Raw genomic sequence first — 16359 nt, forward strand, 5'->3', positions numbered from 1 at the left:
CTCGAGAAGTTTTGCCATATGGAAACAAATCTGTAATCATAAGTAAGTTAAGATATTACAATAACTAGGAATCCAAAAGTATGTTATAGAATCATTCAAGCTACAATCACACAATTTTAGAAATCAGATTAGTATTGAATTTTAGCTTAAAATATTTACTCGTCTTATGCTCAACAGCTGTTTGTGGGACGAGAGTTAAATCCGTGTACCTATCAACTATATTAATCTTCAGTGGTTGCGAATAGAAATGTATTATGTTCACGTTAGACAAACGAAAATAAATTATTCTTAGTAAATGAATCAATGCAATCAGAATGATTCGTAGGTATATAGAGTGATCGTAATAGTAATGTTTTTACAGTGCCTTAATAAATGTAAATATTTCTCGTTAGCCGATAAAAATAATTATTGAATTTATTGAATTTGATATTAATTTTTTTTTATTTTTAAATTTTTATAGCATCAACTGCATGGTGGCTAGCCGGTTTCCTTTTACTGTAGGGGATGTTACGATTGGTTCGGAACACTTGTACCTACGCGTGGCAAGGATTTATTACTAAAATTCCCGAGTGGTCACCCATCCGGGAACTAGCGACACCGGCCGGTGCATATAAACTCAGAACTCATAAGTATTAAGTAACAGAGTGTAGACACCGCGACACACCAACCCACAATTGGCATTTAATAGGTATTTGTATAGTAGGTAATAGGTATTAATACTGTTAAAAATATAATCACCCTGTATAAATATTTTTTGCAACTATCTAAGTACGAGAAAGTACTCGGCGTAAAAGGATGACAATGATGTACAAGTTTCCTCACCGCCTTCGATTGTTTAATACTTAAATGACATAATATTACATCGTCTACATTCTATGAGAATATTACACATGGCGCGTTTTTTTTTTTATTGTGAAGTCCCCGGTAGGCCTAGTCCACATCGTAACCGAGTTTTCTAACGCTGTTCGACTACAACAATAATAATTAACTATATCGGTTTTTATGGTGAAAACTTTATTTCTAACGTATAACATAATGTGTCTTTTACAGCATAAATATAAATAATATATAATATAATAAATAAAAAAACTAATAATAAAAATATAATACATAAATATTCGACTTTAGACTGAATTTAAATTTTAAATTTAAAGTTTTGTTGCAGAACGGCATTCGTTCACTTTCAATTCATTGTGTTGAATTTAGATGTAAATTGTAAATTTTTGGGGATTTCGTGGCGTCTGAAACAGGGTACGTAGTGAGTTACGGGTTTAAAAACTGGTACAAATTCTGGCGAGTTCCCCGTTTTTACTCCCTGAATTTATAACGACTGTGTGATGGGGCTATAATTAATTATACGCCTTGGAATAATAATAACAATAATTTGGGAATATACAGTTAGGATTTGCAATAGGGGAGGCGATTTGTTTGTAATAAGGGGTTACGGCCCAAAACCTTATTCACATGTGGCCACATAACCTTGAAACTCTTAATGTCAACATTTTGGGAAATAACTTACGCAACTACTTACAAACGCAGCACTTTGATTTACAATTCATTTTAAACAATTTGTTCGAGATGGACTGCAATAAAGGCCAACTTCACACAAATAATTTACAAGGAATAAGGACATATTATGTCGATTTGTTTGTAATAAGGGGTTACGGCCCAAAACCTTATTCACATGTGGCCACATAACCTTGAAACTCTTAATGTCAACATTTTGGGAAATAACTTACGCAACTACTTACAAACGCAGCACTTTGATTTACAATTCATTTTAAACAATTTGTTCGAGATGGACTGCAATAAAGGCCAACTTCACACAAATAATTTACAAGGAATAAGGACATATGTCGATTAAATAATTGTTCACAAATGTATGTATGGGTATACCTGTATAACACTGCAACGTCTTTATGCTTCATTAGACACTTTATTTTTACAAGAGATTCGCTCATTCTTTTGTAGTCATAAATCGAATTATATAATATAATGCGGCCTATAGCACGCCTTCCTTACTGCACGGTTATTCAAATTAATACGTCTCGCTAAACTATCTGACGTAAAGTAAAAAAATAAATATTTGTAAGGTCGTTTCAGCGTGTAAATAATAGATACGCACTTCAACCCAATATTGTACAGCTGTGACACGAGATTTTTCTTTTTTTTCCTATGAAAAAAATTGTAAAAACAAATAATTACATTTTGACCTTCATGGTATGCAACTATAATACCTACTACCTTATACCAACAATCCATAATATTTTTGTTCGAAAAAGATTTTTTTTTTCATATCTTGAAGTATAGGCACACACATCGCATTAAAAATTATAAAATATGACTATAGAAGATTTCAGCTAAGTATTATTGAAATATAAACATACATGCACACTGCACAGTGTTCACTATTTCTACTATAGGTATAATATATAGGTATATGCGAAACGAAAATAACAACAATTTTTTTTCTCTATTATCGTCTATTAACAATGCCAAAAGTCGAGAAGCATACCAATATAATGTATGCTTGAAGTATAAAATTATTATACAATACATTAATTAGTGATGATTAGCATGATTGTATAGTAGACGCGACTTCTTCCATTCGATTACAGATAATATAGCATGCAGTGGCTGCGGTGCAAATAGCTTACAGATAATAAATATTTAGTCATCACTGATTATTATATCATAAACGGAAAATATGCGTGAAAAAAGACGGCGCCGAGCCGGTAAAAATAATGATTATTGTTTACATAATATAATATGCGATATCATTTAATACGAGCACCTATCTAAATACTCGAACCCCAAGGGATTATACGATTACTCCCTGTGTCAGGGTTGGATTTAGGTGGTGGAAAATAATTTAATTTTTTGTAATTTATTTCCATTGTACCTATAAGTTTGAATTCTGAAATCACTTCTGCAGCTACAATAGTTCTTGATATGAGCAGCAAACAAATATTACCTGCTGCTAACACATAGGTACAACTGCAGTATTGCCGGTGTATAAGACAGTGACTACTTTTACTACGGCTACCTACGTGAACTATGCACGAATAGGGTAATTTATTTATTTTTATTATTTTTTTTATTTGAAATAAGCCTCGGCAACTATGGCCATTGACAACAAAGAGTTTAAATTGTTTACACAATTAATTTTATTATAGTTTCATGTAATATGTAAACAGATAATAGCATGATTAATATATGGAGAAAGGTATAGTAAACAACAACAAAAAAATATATAGTAAAACAATGTCTTTTTCTACGAAAATTGCACATTTATTCGACGAACATTACACTGCACTTGAATATTATACATATAGGTTATATATAATACAAATTCTACGAACACAATTATTACAATCGCAAATGATAATACCTAATAATAATAATAATAATAATAATAAATAAATAATTATATTCACCTTTTTTTCTTCAAATTTGTACACGAGGAATATCGGGGTAACAGAGTTATAACTTTTTAAGTCATTTATATAATTATATATGAATATATGTTTTGTATAAAAATAACTAAAAACGAATCATAATAATAATGAGTATTTTCGCAGTACACACATCATATAAATTATACACATGCAACAGAATAAGGTTAGGGTCCACAGCGTGGGCAGCAAACGAAATCGCATCGATATAATAAAGGTGAGATATTACATAATGTATAATGTATAAATGACTTAATATTAATTTTCATCGGAAATTTAATATACCTATAATTATTACTGCACACATTAAAAACTAAATCACAGAATAACGAATACTAAAAACTACAATTTTATTTCCTTACACAATATATATATTTTAATGTATACATAGGTTCAGTACGTCATTGTTTTATAATATTATAGTGGGCATATATTATAATGTATATACGTAGTTGACACGATCACAATACTATAAGGATATTGTCATGAAATATACAACATAGTATCGTGGTTATGTTACACTATATAATATGTATATAATAATGATGGCTAATTTGTACGGACCTTACAAATAGGAAAAAAAACAAAAAAAAAAACAAATAAATTATGTATATATAATTTAAGAACAACGGTTAAAATAATATATATATATATATATAAAACAAAAAAAAAAACAAATAAATTATGTATATATAATTTAAGAACAACGGTTAAAATAATATATATATATAATAATTATATATATAAGGACGCATATACACATGAAGTATATATTATATGTATTGAATCGCGTACATATAACATAAGTATATATATATTATATATGCAGGCACCATTGAGTATAAACAATATAACACACTCAACGATATAGTACCTACCCGGGAGTATGTACATAGGAAAATCTGTTCTATATACATATAGGTAAACATTAGGTAGGTATATATCGTACAATACATATATGTAGAATAATCGTCTCCGCGAAAGTGTGCAAGCCGAGTAGATATTGTGGTCATCGAGCACAAACGGCACGCCACGCTTATCCAACATAATAATATAAGTACCTATATAACACCTACGACCTACACAGGTCATATACGCGAATCCAAAGTGCGGTCAGTCAAAGTTCGACTTATTACCGAACACGTGACTACATAATATAATATTATTATTATTATCGTTGTTGTTATATACCTATACATTAAATAATATGTATATACGGGTTAAAATTATATTAATAGAGACGGGAAACGCGTACCTATTTATTATTATTATATCTGAATATTAGTTGTGCGGAAAATAAGACGCCGCGGCGTACCGTAAATAGTGCTGTTGTTGTTGGTGGTGATGGTGGTGCAACTGTTGCAGCTGACTGTGGTGCAAGTGGTGTTGGTGATGGTCTTGGAACGCGATCGCTGCGGCGGCGGCCGCGTGATGGAACTCGTACGGCACCATCAACGGTGCCCGGTAAGCGGCCGGCACGATGGACGGGAATCGTCGTAGGATGTCGTCGTCTACGTCGTCGTCGTCGTCGTCGTCGTCGTCCGTGTAGTCCGCGGCGGCCAGCGGCTGCGACGGTGCGGCGGCAGACGTCGCCGACAACGGATCGGGTCCGATCAGGCTCTCGATGTCGAACGGTCTTTTGACCGCCGGCTTGGTGGTGCAAGCGGTGACCGCGTCCACGACGGTGATGGCGTGCCGGTGGTCGCGATGTGCCGAAATGTTACGGCTGCGGCTGCGGTGGCGGCGACGACTGCCGCCGCTGTTGTCGTCGTAACAGTGCGGCTGGTGGTGATGAGGAGCGGCCGCTGCGCCGTGTTGAGACGACGGCGGCGGCTGTGTTTGGGTCGGCGGTGGCGGGCTGCCGGCCGACGATGAACACGGCGACGACGACGAAGCGGACGACGCGCCTGACGACGAAGCAGCCGCCAACGACAGTGATGAGGCCGCCGACATGGATGGATGGTTGCGCTGCATGTGCGCCAAATTGTTAGCCAGAGCGATCAGTTCGTTGTCCAATCTAAATATAATTTAATCAAACAAATGATAACCATTAGAATGGAAGCAATACGGACAGAATAAACATTATTATCATTATATATGACTGGCAATATTCTATTATAATTTAATAATATAGGTATATTAATTATTAAGTATCTAAAATTATAAATATTTACTATTATTAGGTATACCTTAAAATTTAAATATTTAATATGATATGAGTATGCTTGATAGGGGGGAGGGGGTATAGACTGAGATGTGTATTATTATTTATTTAATAAGTAAATGTGGAAGTGTACTTATTATGTACATTAATACCTAACATTAGGTGTAATATATATTTATACTGTATTTCATATTATTACACCTATTGTATAGACGGTACTTAAATTACATAATTCATAGGTTGTTTACTACATTACTATTTACTACATTACTACTGTAATATTATATGTAGTCCCTGTATATAGTCATAAATTATAATACATTGGTGTGGGTATTTCCTACTTACATCACCCGCGGGTATAGATATTGGTAATATTGTCATAATGATAAACATTAAACAAGATTATCCCTAATTATATTATAATGATAATATTATATAGGTACTTTGCGCACCTGTCTTTGTCGGACTTGACCAGCTTAAACCGTTTGCGGCGCCGTAACAGCGAACCGTTCTCGAACATGTCGAGGGCGGCCGGGTGCAGAGCCCAGTACGCGCCTTTGCCCGGCCTGTCCGGCATCCTCGGGATTTTCACGAAACAGTCGTTGAACGACAGGTTGTGCCGGAGTGAGTTCTGCCAGCGTTGAGTGTTCCGTCTGTAGTACGGGAACTGATCGCTAATGAACTTGTAGATGTCGGACAGCGGAAGCATTTTCTCGGGTGAACTCCATATGGCCATGGCCGTCAGCGATATGTAACTGTACGGTGGTTTTTGGTCGCCGTATGAGTCGCGACTGGGCCGCGGCATTTTACGAAACTTTTTTTAAGTTAACAGAATAATTGTTGATATTATATTATATACCCGACTATGGGTATATACGCTTTGATGAAACACAATAAAACTTCAAAAGTCGATTGGTTTTTACATAAAATATTCGCGACAGGTGCAAAACGCGAGCGGTAAAAGCTATCGACTGCAGCGTACAATATTGTATTATACGAAATTATAATAACACAAACCGTCTACGAACGCAATATTGTAGATTATTATTACCGAAAACCACACGAACAATATGACTATTATTATTATTCTTACGATGATTACGCGTGCGGCGCTTCAAAACGACTGCGGCGGCGTTCGAGTGCGGACTGAACGGATGCGGTGCAGTTGCGGCGGCGTGGCCGACGGACGTCACGGTTAGGTCAGGTGGCCCGCCCAATGACACACCGGTGCGGGATTAATGGCTCGGGAGGCGGCCGCTATCTTGGCGCCGCATTCGGTTCCTCCCGCCCGACAACCGGTCAAAGATAAACGTGACCTGCAGCGGTGGGGACGGTTTTTTATACTCCTCCAACAGAAATATCTCATCAAAATCGTCTTCTCCTCTCCTTGTCGGCTACCACGACGAAGCGCTGAATAGGTACCGTTTTTCTTGCACTCCACCGCCCGTTAAAAATATAATAATAAACGTTTGGGCCGATGATCGCGCTTGATGGAGAGCTTGCGAGCGCCTCTCACAGAAACAATAACCCTCTGCCGCACAGAACAGTAATAATATTAATGTTTTGTTGTATTTTTTATTATTTTTTATATTATAGGTATATAAATAATCACGAGAGTCAGATTTTTACAGCAAGTATAACAACATCCTAAAATGCTCAAAAAGTCTTCAAAATAACAAAGATTAATTTTTGAAAACCTACCGCCGGACCACCTATATAGTCGAGGTGCTTAATGATGCAGAGGAAACGTTCAGGATCTGTAACATGATGGTGGAGGAGATCTTGACTCTCGAAGAAGAGGAGAGGGAAGGCAGGCTGCTCTAACGTCTCTATATACTAATATATGGACACTAGAGCGGTGGCAGAGGCCAGTTCGCGATGGGGCAACTCAGAAATTCAGGTCCAGGGCTGCGGGTCCGAACAGGGGGTGATGATCTGAACGTGATATCCAGGGCGATGAATTCCTGCTAGCCCGTGAATCCATCATCATCGAAATAATCAACCGATTAACATTTGTTAGGGAGTAATGAGGGTATCCCGCCATCCCGGATAGGGCATATTTATTTTAATGAACATTAGGAATATTGAGACGGACAACAGCTATAAAACTGGCCTTAGGTTGGTAGTACTGGACCTTAGGATGGTAGTACCCACATATCATTTTTTTAATATAAATTAAAACCATGGTCAATGCATTGATTTTAGAATATACTTAGAACAATTCTTAGTCATATTTAATTCATAGTTGAATAAATTAGATGATTACACCTGTATGAATGTGTACAATATAAGCGTATACACATGTATATCTATGAAAATTAATCTTAATTTGACTTGTAATTGTTTTACTGCACTTTCATTGTATCTCCTTGTTTTTAATAATTATCTGTACCTACTATATTTGAATACTTGATTCACTTGTATTAAAATGAAGTTACAATAACACCTTGTTGCAGTAATGACTAATGACGTACGTATACTTTACAGTTTACATTACCCTAATATTACTACAGTCTATAAAACAATTATTTACTATGGTTCCCCACAGTTATAAAATTATAAATTTTTATGAATAAGCAATAAAGAGCGTGGTTGTATATTTATTTTATTAACCTTCCTTTTAAAAACAATATAGCATTATATTATATAATATGTGTAGGTATAATAATTGTAATTAGGTATCTAAAATCTATAGTATAATGCTATAATATCATGTGTGACTGTTTTCAAAGGGAAATATAAAGTAATAACCGGTTGTTGATAAGATGCTACGCCACCACGGCAGCAACGATATAATAATAAAAATAAAAAATGTTCGGTGGGAAAAATAATTAAATGTTCATGGTGAATACTACAACGACCTCTGTCGACAACCAACATAAACAGAATTGCAGCAGCCAAATCTTCCTATACCACCGCTTATCTGTATAATATAATATTCTAAAACTAATGATAATATAACACCTTCACCCCTCCCATTGAAAATATCAGTTGTATACCACTAGGCCTTTGTAACCATTAGGTACATTCAAATTGATACATTGTCATTAAACGTCTGTTAGCTATTAGTAATTTTAAAGTATCTATACCTACCTATTATTCTTTATTAAATTATTTTCATGTTGAGATATTTGAGTGGAGTCGTGTGAAATCCATCACGAATAACAACACATCAAGTCACATCAATTAAATGCTATAAAATTAATGTTTGCCATACCTGCAACGAAATTCCGTCTGTACATAATTTATATAATTATAAATAATCCTTAAGGCTTACCTATTATCACACGTACCTACATTGATATTTAATTGTGTGAATTAATAAATACACATATTTTTTACAATAATAATGTAAATTACTAAAAAGTAATGAGTCAATCAATGTATTATTATTATAGTTAACCTATACTCAGGTTGAATTTGTTTAATGCATAAAAATCTAAACACTTTTGAAGTGAAACGAGACCTGTAAGCTATATTATATATTCAAAAAAAAAATATATATGCCATATTTCTAATTATGATACCTATAGTTGAATCTGTATAACCAATGACAACCTCCAGTACCGACTTATATAAACAAAAAACATTCCATTTTCGTAAACCAAAGCGAATTTAGTGTTAAACATGCCCTATAGCAGCATATATAGGGGTTGAAAAAAACAACTAAAAACACTCATAATATACATATACATATAGCAACTTGAGTGATTATAATGCGTTTTCGTTTGTTTCACGAGACCTATCTTCTCTGCATCGTGGTTTGTGTACACGAATTTCGGTTACAACAATAAATGATCTAGTATAGAGTGTACTTATTATATGGATGTTTAGAGTTTACACAAAAGAAACTGGTTCGAGGCAAATTGATATACATAGATAATTTGAGGCGTGTTGCGACATATGCCAGCTATGTGTTTATTACCTATTGTAACTTATAGGATGATGATTAATTACGAAGATTCATCTTGCAGATACTACTTTTTGTTCAATACATTTCATAATTTCACATGAGAAACTAAGCTTATAAAAAGCACCACGTTATCATTCAAATTAGAAATTGATCAGAAAAAATTCTGCCATATTTTTATATTCGTTTTGGTTTGCGAAAAAGTGGGTAAACGCTCTTCTATGCAGTAGCTATACTATATAGGTGTTGCAAGTATAAGTATCGAGTGTACCTCGTCATTGACTAAGTCACTGTAATTGATTTGTTCAATTCGAACTATTAAATGATCTATTATATTGCATGTTATATATAGAATACAAAAAACTATTCTGAGCGAAGGCTGTCATTTTATATTGGTGGGTATTTGAATTTTATGATTTATATATATCGCTACATTATATTATAATATAGTATTTATAGATTAGTTTAAATATTTGGAAAATGCATTAAGTATAGATAATGATATTTTATATAACAATGGGATGGAGTTTATTTATTTAAATTATCAGGAGTTCTTTTGTTTTCTTGATGTTGTTCACTCTATCGTCTATAATTATACAACCTTGTGAATACGACTATTTTTGATGATCATTGCATTATAAATTAAACTTGATATTGATATTTAAAGCAATATGATTTCCGGGCTGATTTCAAAAGTAATTTAGATCGTTGTACCAAAACTACGCTTTTGCAACCGAAAAGTTTCAATAATGTTTGTTTTAACTAATATAGGTTTGGAAAATCATTTTTAAAGTGACGTTCAAGTTAATCATATAATATAATAATGTAGAAACAATATATTTTTAAATTCCAAACTGTGCATTACCTCTCATGTTAAATGCGATCTACGAGTTGATGAAATAAACATTTTTATTAATATAAATATTTTTGTTGTATTTATATTTATATTTTTAATACATTTTATACCTATTAAATAAATATCAATGTGCCTAAAATTAACTATTTCATTTCACAAGCATAAATATTGTACCTATACATATAGTTAATATACTTATTGCTTATGCAATGTTGGTAAGGGGTTTTATGTAGCAACTCGATTACAATTATAATGTATGGCTTAGAACTATTTGTTTGTATTTTTCTTAAGTTATTTTCTTCATTTCGATGCTCCTGAGTACCTATGACATGACTTTTTCTAACTGGCAGTCAGACCCGATTATTTAATATATCATATTATCTTATAAAACGTGGGTACGACACTAATTATAAAGTTCAAAAAACTATGGCCATATCTGTTATGTAATAGTACAAAATAATTTACGAAGTACATTTAAAATAAACATTACGAGAAATCGATGTATAGAGTATTATATATATATACATAATAGGTATGTATAATATCATATTATACACGTCGTACTAAATATTAAATATTATATTATTATGCAATGCTGATGACAATATTTTATAACATGCAACATTAGGTAATGCATGGAGGTGCTCAAAAAAGCATGATTTCGATAACCTTTCCTTCGATTCCTGCAGTTCACGCCGATAATACAGAGTTCGGGTGAAAAAAATTACACTTTTTACATGTACGACTGCAACTATTCGGTACAATTATATCACATTAGTACACATTACTAAATCTATAATAAGTGCACGAAACACAATGAACGGCAGGTCACAGTCTCACAGATGAGTGATGGACATATACTTTAACAATATAATAATCAAAAGGTACGTACCTAATATAATATATTATGTATACAAGAAGATTCATCGATTCCATCGCTTGTATAGTATAAAATCAATTTTAATCCCAATTTGTTGAAATTTTGAGTACTCAGAGACCACATACAGATTTAAATTGACACCTATAAACGCATTTTTTAATTTTATTTAAATTACGTGGATTGTGACTTCTTGTTAGCTTTTTATTAGATAGGACTAAAAATAATATATTTTTTTTTTAAATCGGAATTCGAACAAGTGATTTCTCAGTTATTTTCTTTTATGTGCTAAAGAAGTAAAGACAAATGAGTCCAAATAATTTTCCGAACACCCTGAACAACGGATTATTTAAATTTATTTTATTACAATGTATAAAAACAAAACAATATCAACATTTTGAGGATTAAACATTTTTTTTACAAAGTTTTGTGTAACATTAGACTACGTTTTTTTTTTTAAATATATTTATATATATAATATTATTATGCATATTGGAATAATGTTATTGCTAAATTTGTTTGTCCAGCCCGGACTCTTTGAAGAAGGAGATAAGGGCACTCGATTTATCTTGTTCTATCATTCATTATGATGGACTAGTGTAAGTGCGGGTGATCTACTTTTCCGTTTACTGTTAGTATACAAATAAATATATTCCCATTTACCGCCACTAGGAATTTTAGTTTTAATATTTTGGTAACCCCTTGCTATGAAAATAGCAGCCATGCTTTTTTTCAGTACATTTCCCAATTTTTTTAAACTGGTTTTTCCAATTTTTTTTTTTCTAAAATATTGATTCCTAATAATATATTAATAACTGTAGAAACTGGCAACCATGCATAAAGAGCATAATTCCATAATATAATTGCCTACTAATTAGTTTTATACTTCAATATTATTACAAAAATAATTGTATTTATGCATAAGGTAAAAATATAAAATTATACATGGTTTAAATTTATATTTAAATACATCAAAAATATTGAAATAGGTGTCAGGTTATTACGTGCACATAGGACAATATTCAAATAATTAACGGTACCTAAATAAAACGTACATTGCGATGTGTTCGAACATAATATGTATACCTATAGCTGTTATAATATACATATGTAAATGAAAATTATAAAATTTCAGAATTCGTCCCGAAGTACATATTTGGTGAAATATCTATACGCAATTCATTTTCAAGTCCGTTGCATAAGTAGTAAGTGTATAACTAACCTATAATACCAGTGCCTAAATAATATAATAGAATCGACAACCGCATATAGTTCTACAAATAGATACTTATCTTCACATAGGTATTATAATACCTATTGTGCAGGGTACGCGGAAATTCTATAACATACAAATTCTATGATATAATATTATATAGGTATACCGGCCAGTGAAATGGAGTGCTCGAGACTACGATTACTGTCGTTCTCGATGGGGTGGGCGATGATCGCGATGACGGCTCTAGTCCCGTGCGGTACCACAGCCACCTTGATAGACCTGTGTCACGGTTACCGGTACGGGGTGACCACGTGCTGGGACCCGAACCAACAATTCGACGTATACAACGTGCACACGGGATCGGGGCCGAACGGAGCGTTCACCACGGAGAGCTTCTCGACTCCCGAACACTGCGGCACTCATCTGGACGCGCCGTTTCACTTTAATCCGACCGGATGGAAACTGCAAGACATCCCGCTGGACCGGACGGTGGTCGAAGGTAACTGCGGTTTGCATGCGACAAATTATGTCGTCCACTTGGGTGGGACTATTGACGCATTATCTTTGTGATAATGCTAATATACAGGACTACAAAACTCTCTTTTGGCGAGTAAACGTTTGAGAAAAAAAATGAAGTTAAGTTATAATGCAGAAAATGTTATAACTTGCGAAGAGAAAGTCAATTTAGCACCATTTTTTAGTTATTTAGGTTCAACATCATGGTAAACTGGATACAAATTACAAACTATATGTTTTTATTTTTAACATATAATATAGGTTTTAGGTATAATCGTTTAACAACATCCAGGTGAAGAGGCGACGGTGATTATTGATTCTCATCATATTTAGAATACTCTCCGGAAAAATGGTTTGATTTAATTTTATCAATTTATGAACATGTTCAGTGAGTCATCTGTTTGTAGTCGGTGAACAATGGCAATAACGCTTTCTGCATTATAACAATATATTCTAATTTATTATATAAACTATTTACCTACATTAATAACATTATACATGTTAAAGTATAGGCGTACACGTGAACGTAAGTAACGAAGTCAATGGAAACGGCGACTTATTACTGACTGTCGATCATTTGAAAGCTTGGGAACAGGCCAACGGTCCGCTGCCCAATCGATCAGTGATATTGGTGAACTTCGGTTGGGCTCACAGATTCGGAGATCGTCAATCGTACTTCAACGGATTACGTGAACCATATAGGTATGTATATTATACATCATAATTACCTTCCGGTTTAAATTGACCACGAGTGTAAAAACCATTTTAAAATGACTTAACTATACTTATTGAAAGTGTACCTATATACCTGCAAATGCCATTGTCAAGAGCAATATAGGTAGTGTCCTATATGGCTATATCTTTTGTTTTAAATGTATAACCTATTATAAATACCCACGCGTATGATTTCAAAAAATCTATATCACTGCTCTTATTTTTTTTCTTAACAATTCGTCTAACACTCATGGACGAAACCTGCACTCTGCAGCACGCTATATAACTTTATATGCCTATATTCAATGTATAATGTATATGCGGTTATAAGTGTTATAAACTTATAACCCTAATAAAATATATTTTCGTGCCACGATGTTGGCCCAGTGGGTAACCGCAAATCAATTAAGATTGCTAAAGCTCGGTAGCTCCCGGATGAGTGACCACCCGAGGTTTTAGAGACTAAACATGGCACAAGTAAAAAATGGTTACCACGTGTTACAACCTTACCAGCTCAAAGACACACAGAAAAATATACAAAAATAACCCCCACCCAATTACCATTGCAGCAGTTATCTGTACCACCCCACATCCAATCGCCCATGTTCCCCCTAATGAAAAAAAATACATTTTAACACTATTTGCATTGTGACATTTTTATCCAATGTAGTAGGCACGTTGAATCCAGGAAAAACAATATGTATAACACTATAACAGGAAGTTTGTCATCCGCAGGTTTCCCGGACTGTCCAGAGATGCGGCCCAGTGGATTGTCGACTCCGGAAAAGTGTACGGCGTCGGGGTGGACGGGCCAAGCGTGGACCCTGGACGGTCGACGACGTACGACGTGCACGGGGTGCTGTCCAAAGCCAATCTTTACAACTTGGAAAACGTGGCATTAAACGGCACGACGCTGCCACCGAGAGGATTCAAGCTGGTCGTCCAGCCTGTCAAGATCGTCGGCGGCACCGGCGGCCCGGTCCGGATATTGGCTTTCACGAACGACCCATTCAAATTATTATGATCTCGACAAGAGGGCCGATGAGATTTTTGATTTATTTCTTCGCCGTCTCGTCAGCGACAATTGCACTAAAACGCATGAGGCCTCTACTTTGCAGACGGATTTTCTCTTATGTTACACGTTTTAAATAAATAACCATTCTCGTACCTATATGGCTATATATTATATAACAATTTTATAACCTGTACTCTGATGTGAGCTCTTCATAATGCTAGTAAAAAGAAAATACCTATTAGATTATATTCAAAATAATAAATATTTAAAATACTATGGGACACCTACTTTGTTTTTATTTATCATGGCGTAAATCATGGCTACCTATATAACAATATCGAACTGTGGGATGCCCCGCTACACGTATGAACCATTTATATTTAGAGACGACGGGCATAACCGTCAAATAAAATGAGTGGTTAAGTAAGCTGCAAGTTTAAATAAAGAGAGAGAAAAGTGGGAAAAGTAGTAAGTACCTGATAAATATTATAGATAACCGCTCTGCTATACTACAGTACTTAGCTGCTAGAGTTAAATGCAGGTAATAGTTCCTTGCCACATGACGTCGTTAAATCCCTGATTATAATAGATACATCAAAGATGATAATTATTGCGATTGAAGTACAGTTTTCAATACAATTTCTAAAATTACATTACTAAATTAACTTACCTATTTAGTATACTAATGCCACTTAGAATTTCACATTCATTTAACAAAAAAGAAACTTAGTTTTCAGTCATCATTATTAATCCTTCGGAGGTTCATCCAACTAAAATCTTATTTGTCTTTCTTAAATAGTGTAATACCTAGAATGATGTAGTTACCTAAATAGCCAAACCCAAGAATAATCAGTTGTATCACCATGTATTCTTGAACAATTATTTACTGAAAATAAGCTTCGGAAATTTAAATAAAACCTATAACATTTTAATTAATTTTAATAAAACTAGGAAAACAGAGAGTGAAGTAAAAATGAAAACAGTTGACAATGAAATAATATTAAAATAATAGAACTCATCCGTTTGTGCTCATATAACTGACTGTCGACATCTTCGCTATATATAAAGGAAAGTTACTTTAGGAATAATCAACGCAGAGCCGAACCTATTTGAGTTATCGAATTGAAATTTTGAGCATGGATTAATATTATGTCAATTTCCAATAAGAAAGGATTTTTCAAAATTTAGATTTTAAAGGGTTGAAATGGGCAAAAATAAATTGTTTACGTACAAATTGTATATCTATATACATATTCTACAGCACGGCGACCTGTGGGTTTCCGTAGTGACGGACATGCAACCATAACTTTTTGTTCGTCTATGTGTTTGATCGGAGTGTAGATATGAATTGTTCTGAGAAGTAAAATTCTACAATCTATCTATCTATGTATATAAAAATAAATCCCTATTTCCCTTTATAATTTCTTAGTACTCATTTCTCAGTGGAAAACGATTCTGAGCGGGGACGTTGTCTGCAGCCTAAATTACTTAGACCTACCTAAGTGACCTAACTATATTAAATATTTTACTCTACGCTTACCTATACCTATAGATATTTTTAATTTAAATTGCTTTTTTAAATTATATAAATTTATTTTACCATTAAGTATAAGTTTTTATTAATTTATTCAAAATA

At 33.8% G+C, this 16359-nt stretch overlaps 2 protein-coding genes across 3 annotated transcripts; one reads left to right on the forward strand and one right to left on the reverse strand.

The window, feature by feature from the left end:
* Positions 1-4367: 4367 nt before the first annotated feature.
* Positions 4368-6774, reverse strand: LOC111030446 (fork head domain-containing protein FD4-like). The gene is made up of 2 exons (XM_022309939.1): positions 6072-6774; positions 4368-5472 (listed from the first exon to the last, which is right to left on the reverse strand). The coding sequence occupies exons 1-2, from the start codon at positions 6422-6424 to the stop codon at positions 4737-4739; spliced, it is 1089 nt and encodes a 362-aa protein (XP_022165631.1). The 5' UTR covers positions 6425-6774; the 3' UTR covers positions 4368-4736.
* Positions 6775-11137: 4363 nt separating this feature from the next.
* On the forward strand, positions 11138-15004 carry LOC111030445 (kynurenine formamidase-like). Of its 2 annotated transcripts, XM_022309937.1 has the most exons (5): positions 11138-11269; positions 12398-12467; positions 12639-12977; positions 13507-13696; positions 14444-15004. In XM_022309937.1, the coding sequence occupies exons 3-5, from the start codon at positions 12656-12658 to the stop codon at positions 14730-14732; spliced, it is 801 nt and encodes a 266-aa protein (XP_022165629.1). In that variant the 5' UTR covers positions 11138-11269; positions 12398-12467; positions 12639-12655; the 3' UTR covers positions 14733-15004. The 2 variants fall into 2 exon arrangements, with proteins under 2 accessions (XP_022165629.1, XP_022165630.1); XM_022309938.1 differs by lacking the exon at positions 12398-12467 and having other exon boundaries at positions 11153-11269.
* The last annotated feature ends 1355 nt before the right edge of the window (positions 15005-16359 follow it).

Source organism: Myzus persicae, unplaced genomic scaffold (assembly GCF_001856785.1).
Source record: "Myzus persicae strain clone G006 unplaced genomic scaffold, MPER_G0061.0, whole genome shotgun sequence".
NCBI classification, from domain to species: Eukaryota; Metazoa; Arthropoda; class Insecta; order Hemiptera; family Aphididae; genus Myzus; species Myzus persicae.

Bases quoted from the DNA above. Each gene is read 5' to 3' on its own strand.
- LOC111030446 (XM_022309939.1), bottom strand. From the start codon at position 6,424: ATGCCGCGGCCCAGTCGCGACTCATACGGCGACCAAAAACCACCGTAC. The intron at 5,473-6,071 runs GTGCGCAAAGTA...AATTATATTTAG, and splicing joins GTCAAGTCCGACAAAGACAG to ATTGGACAACGAACTGATCG.
- LOC111030445 (XM_022309937.1), top strand. From the start codon at position 12,656: ATGGAGTGCTCGAGACTACGATTACTGTCGTTCTCGATGGGGTGGGCG. The intron at 12,978-13,506 runs GTAACTGCGGTT...GTTAAAGTATAG, and splicing joins GGACCGGACGGTGGTCGAAG to GCGTACACGTGAACGTAAGT. The intron at 13,697-14,443 runs GTATGTATATTA...TGTCATCCGCAG, and splicing joins GGATTACGTGAACCATATAG to GTTTCCCGGACTGTCCAGAG.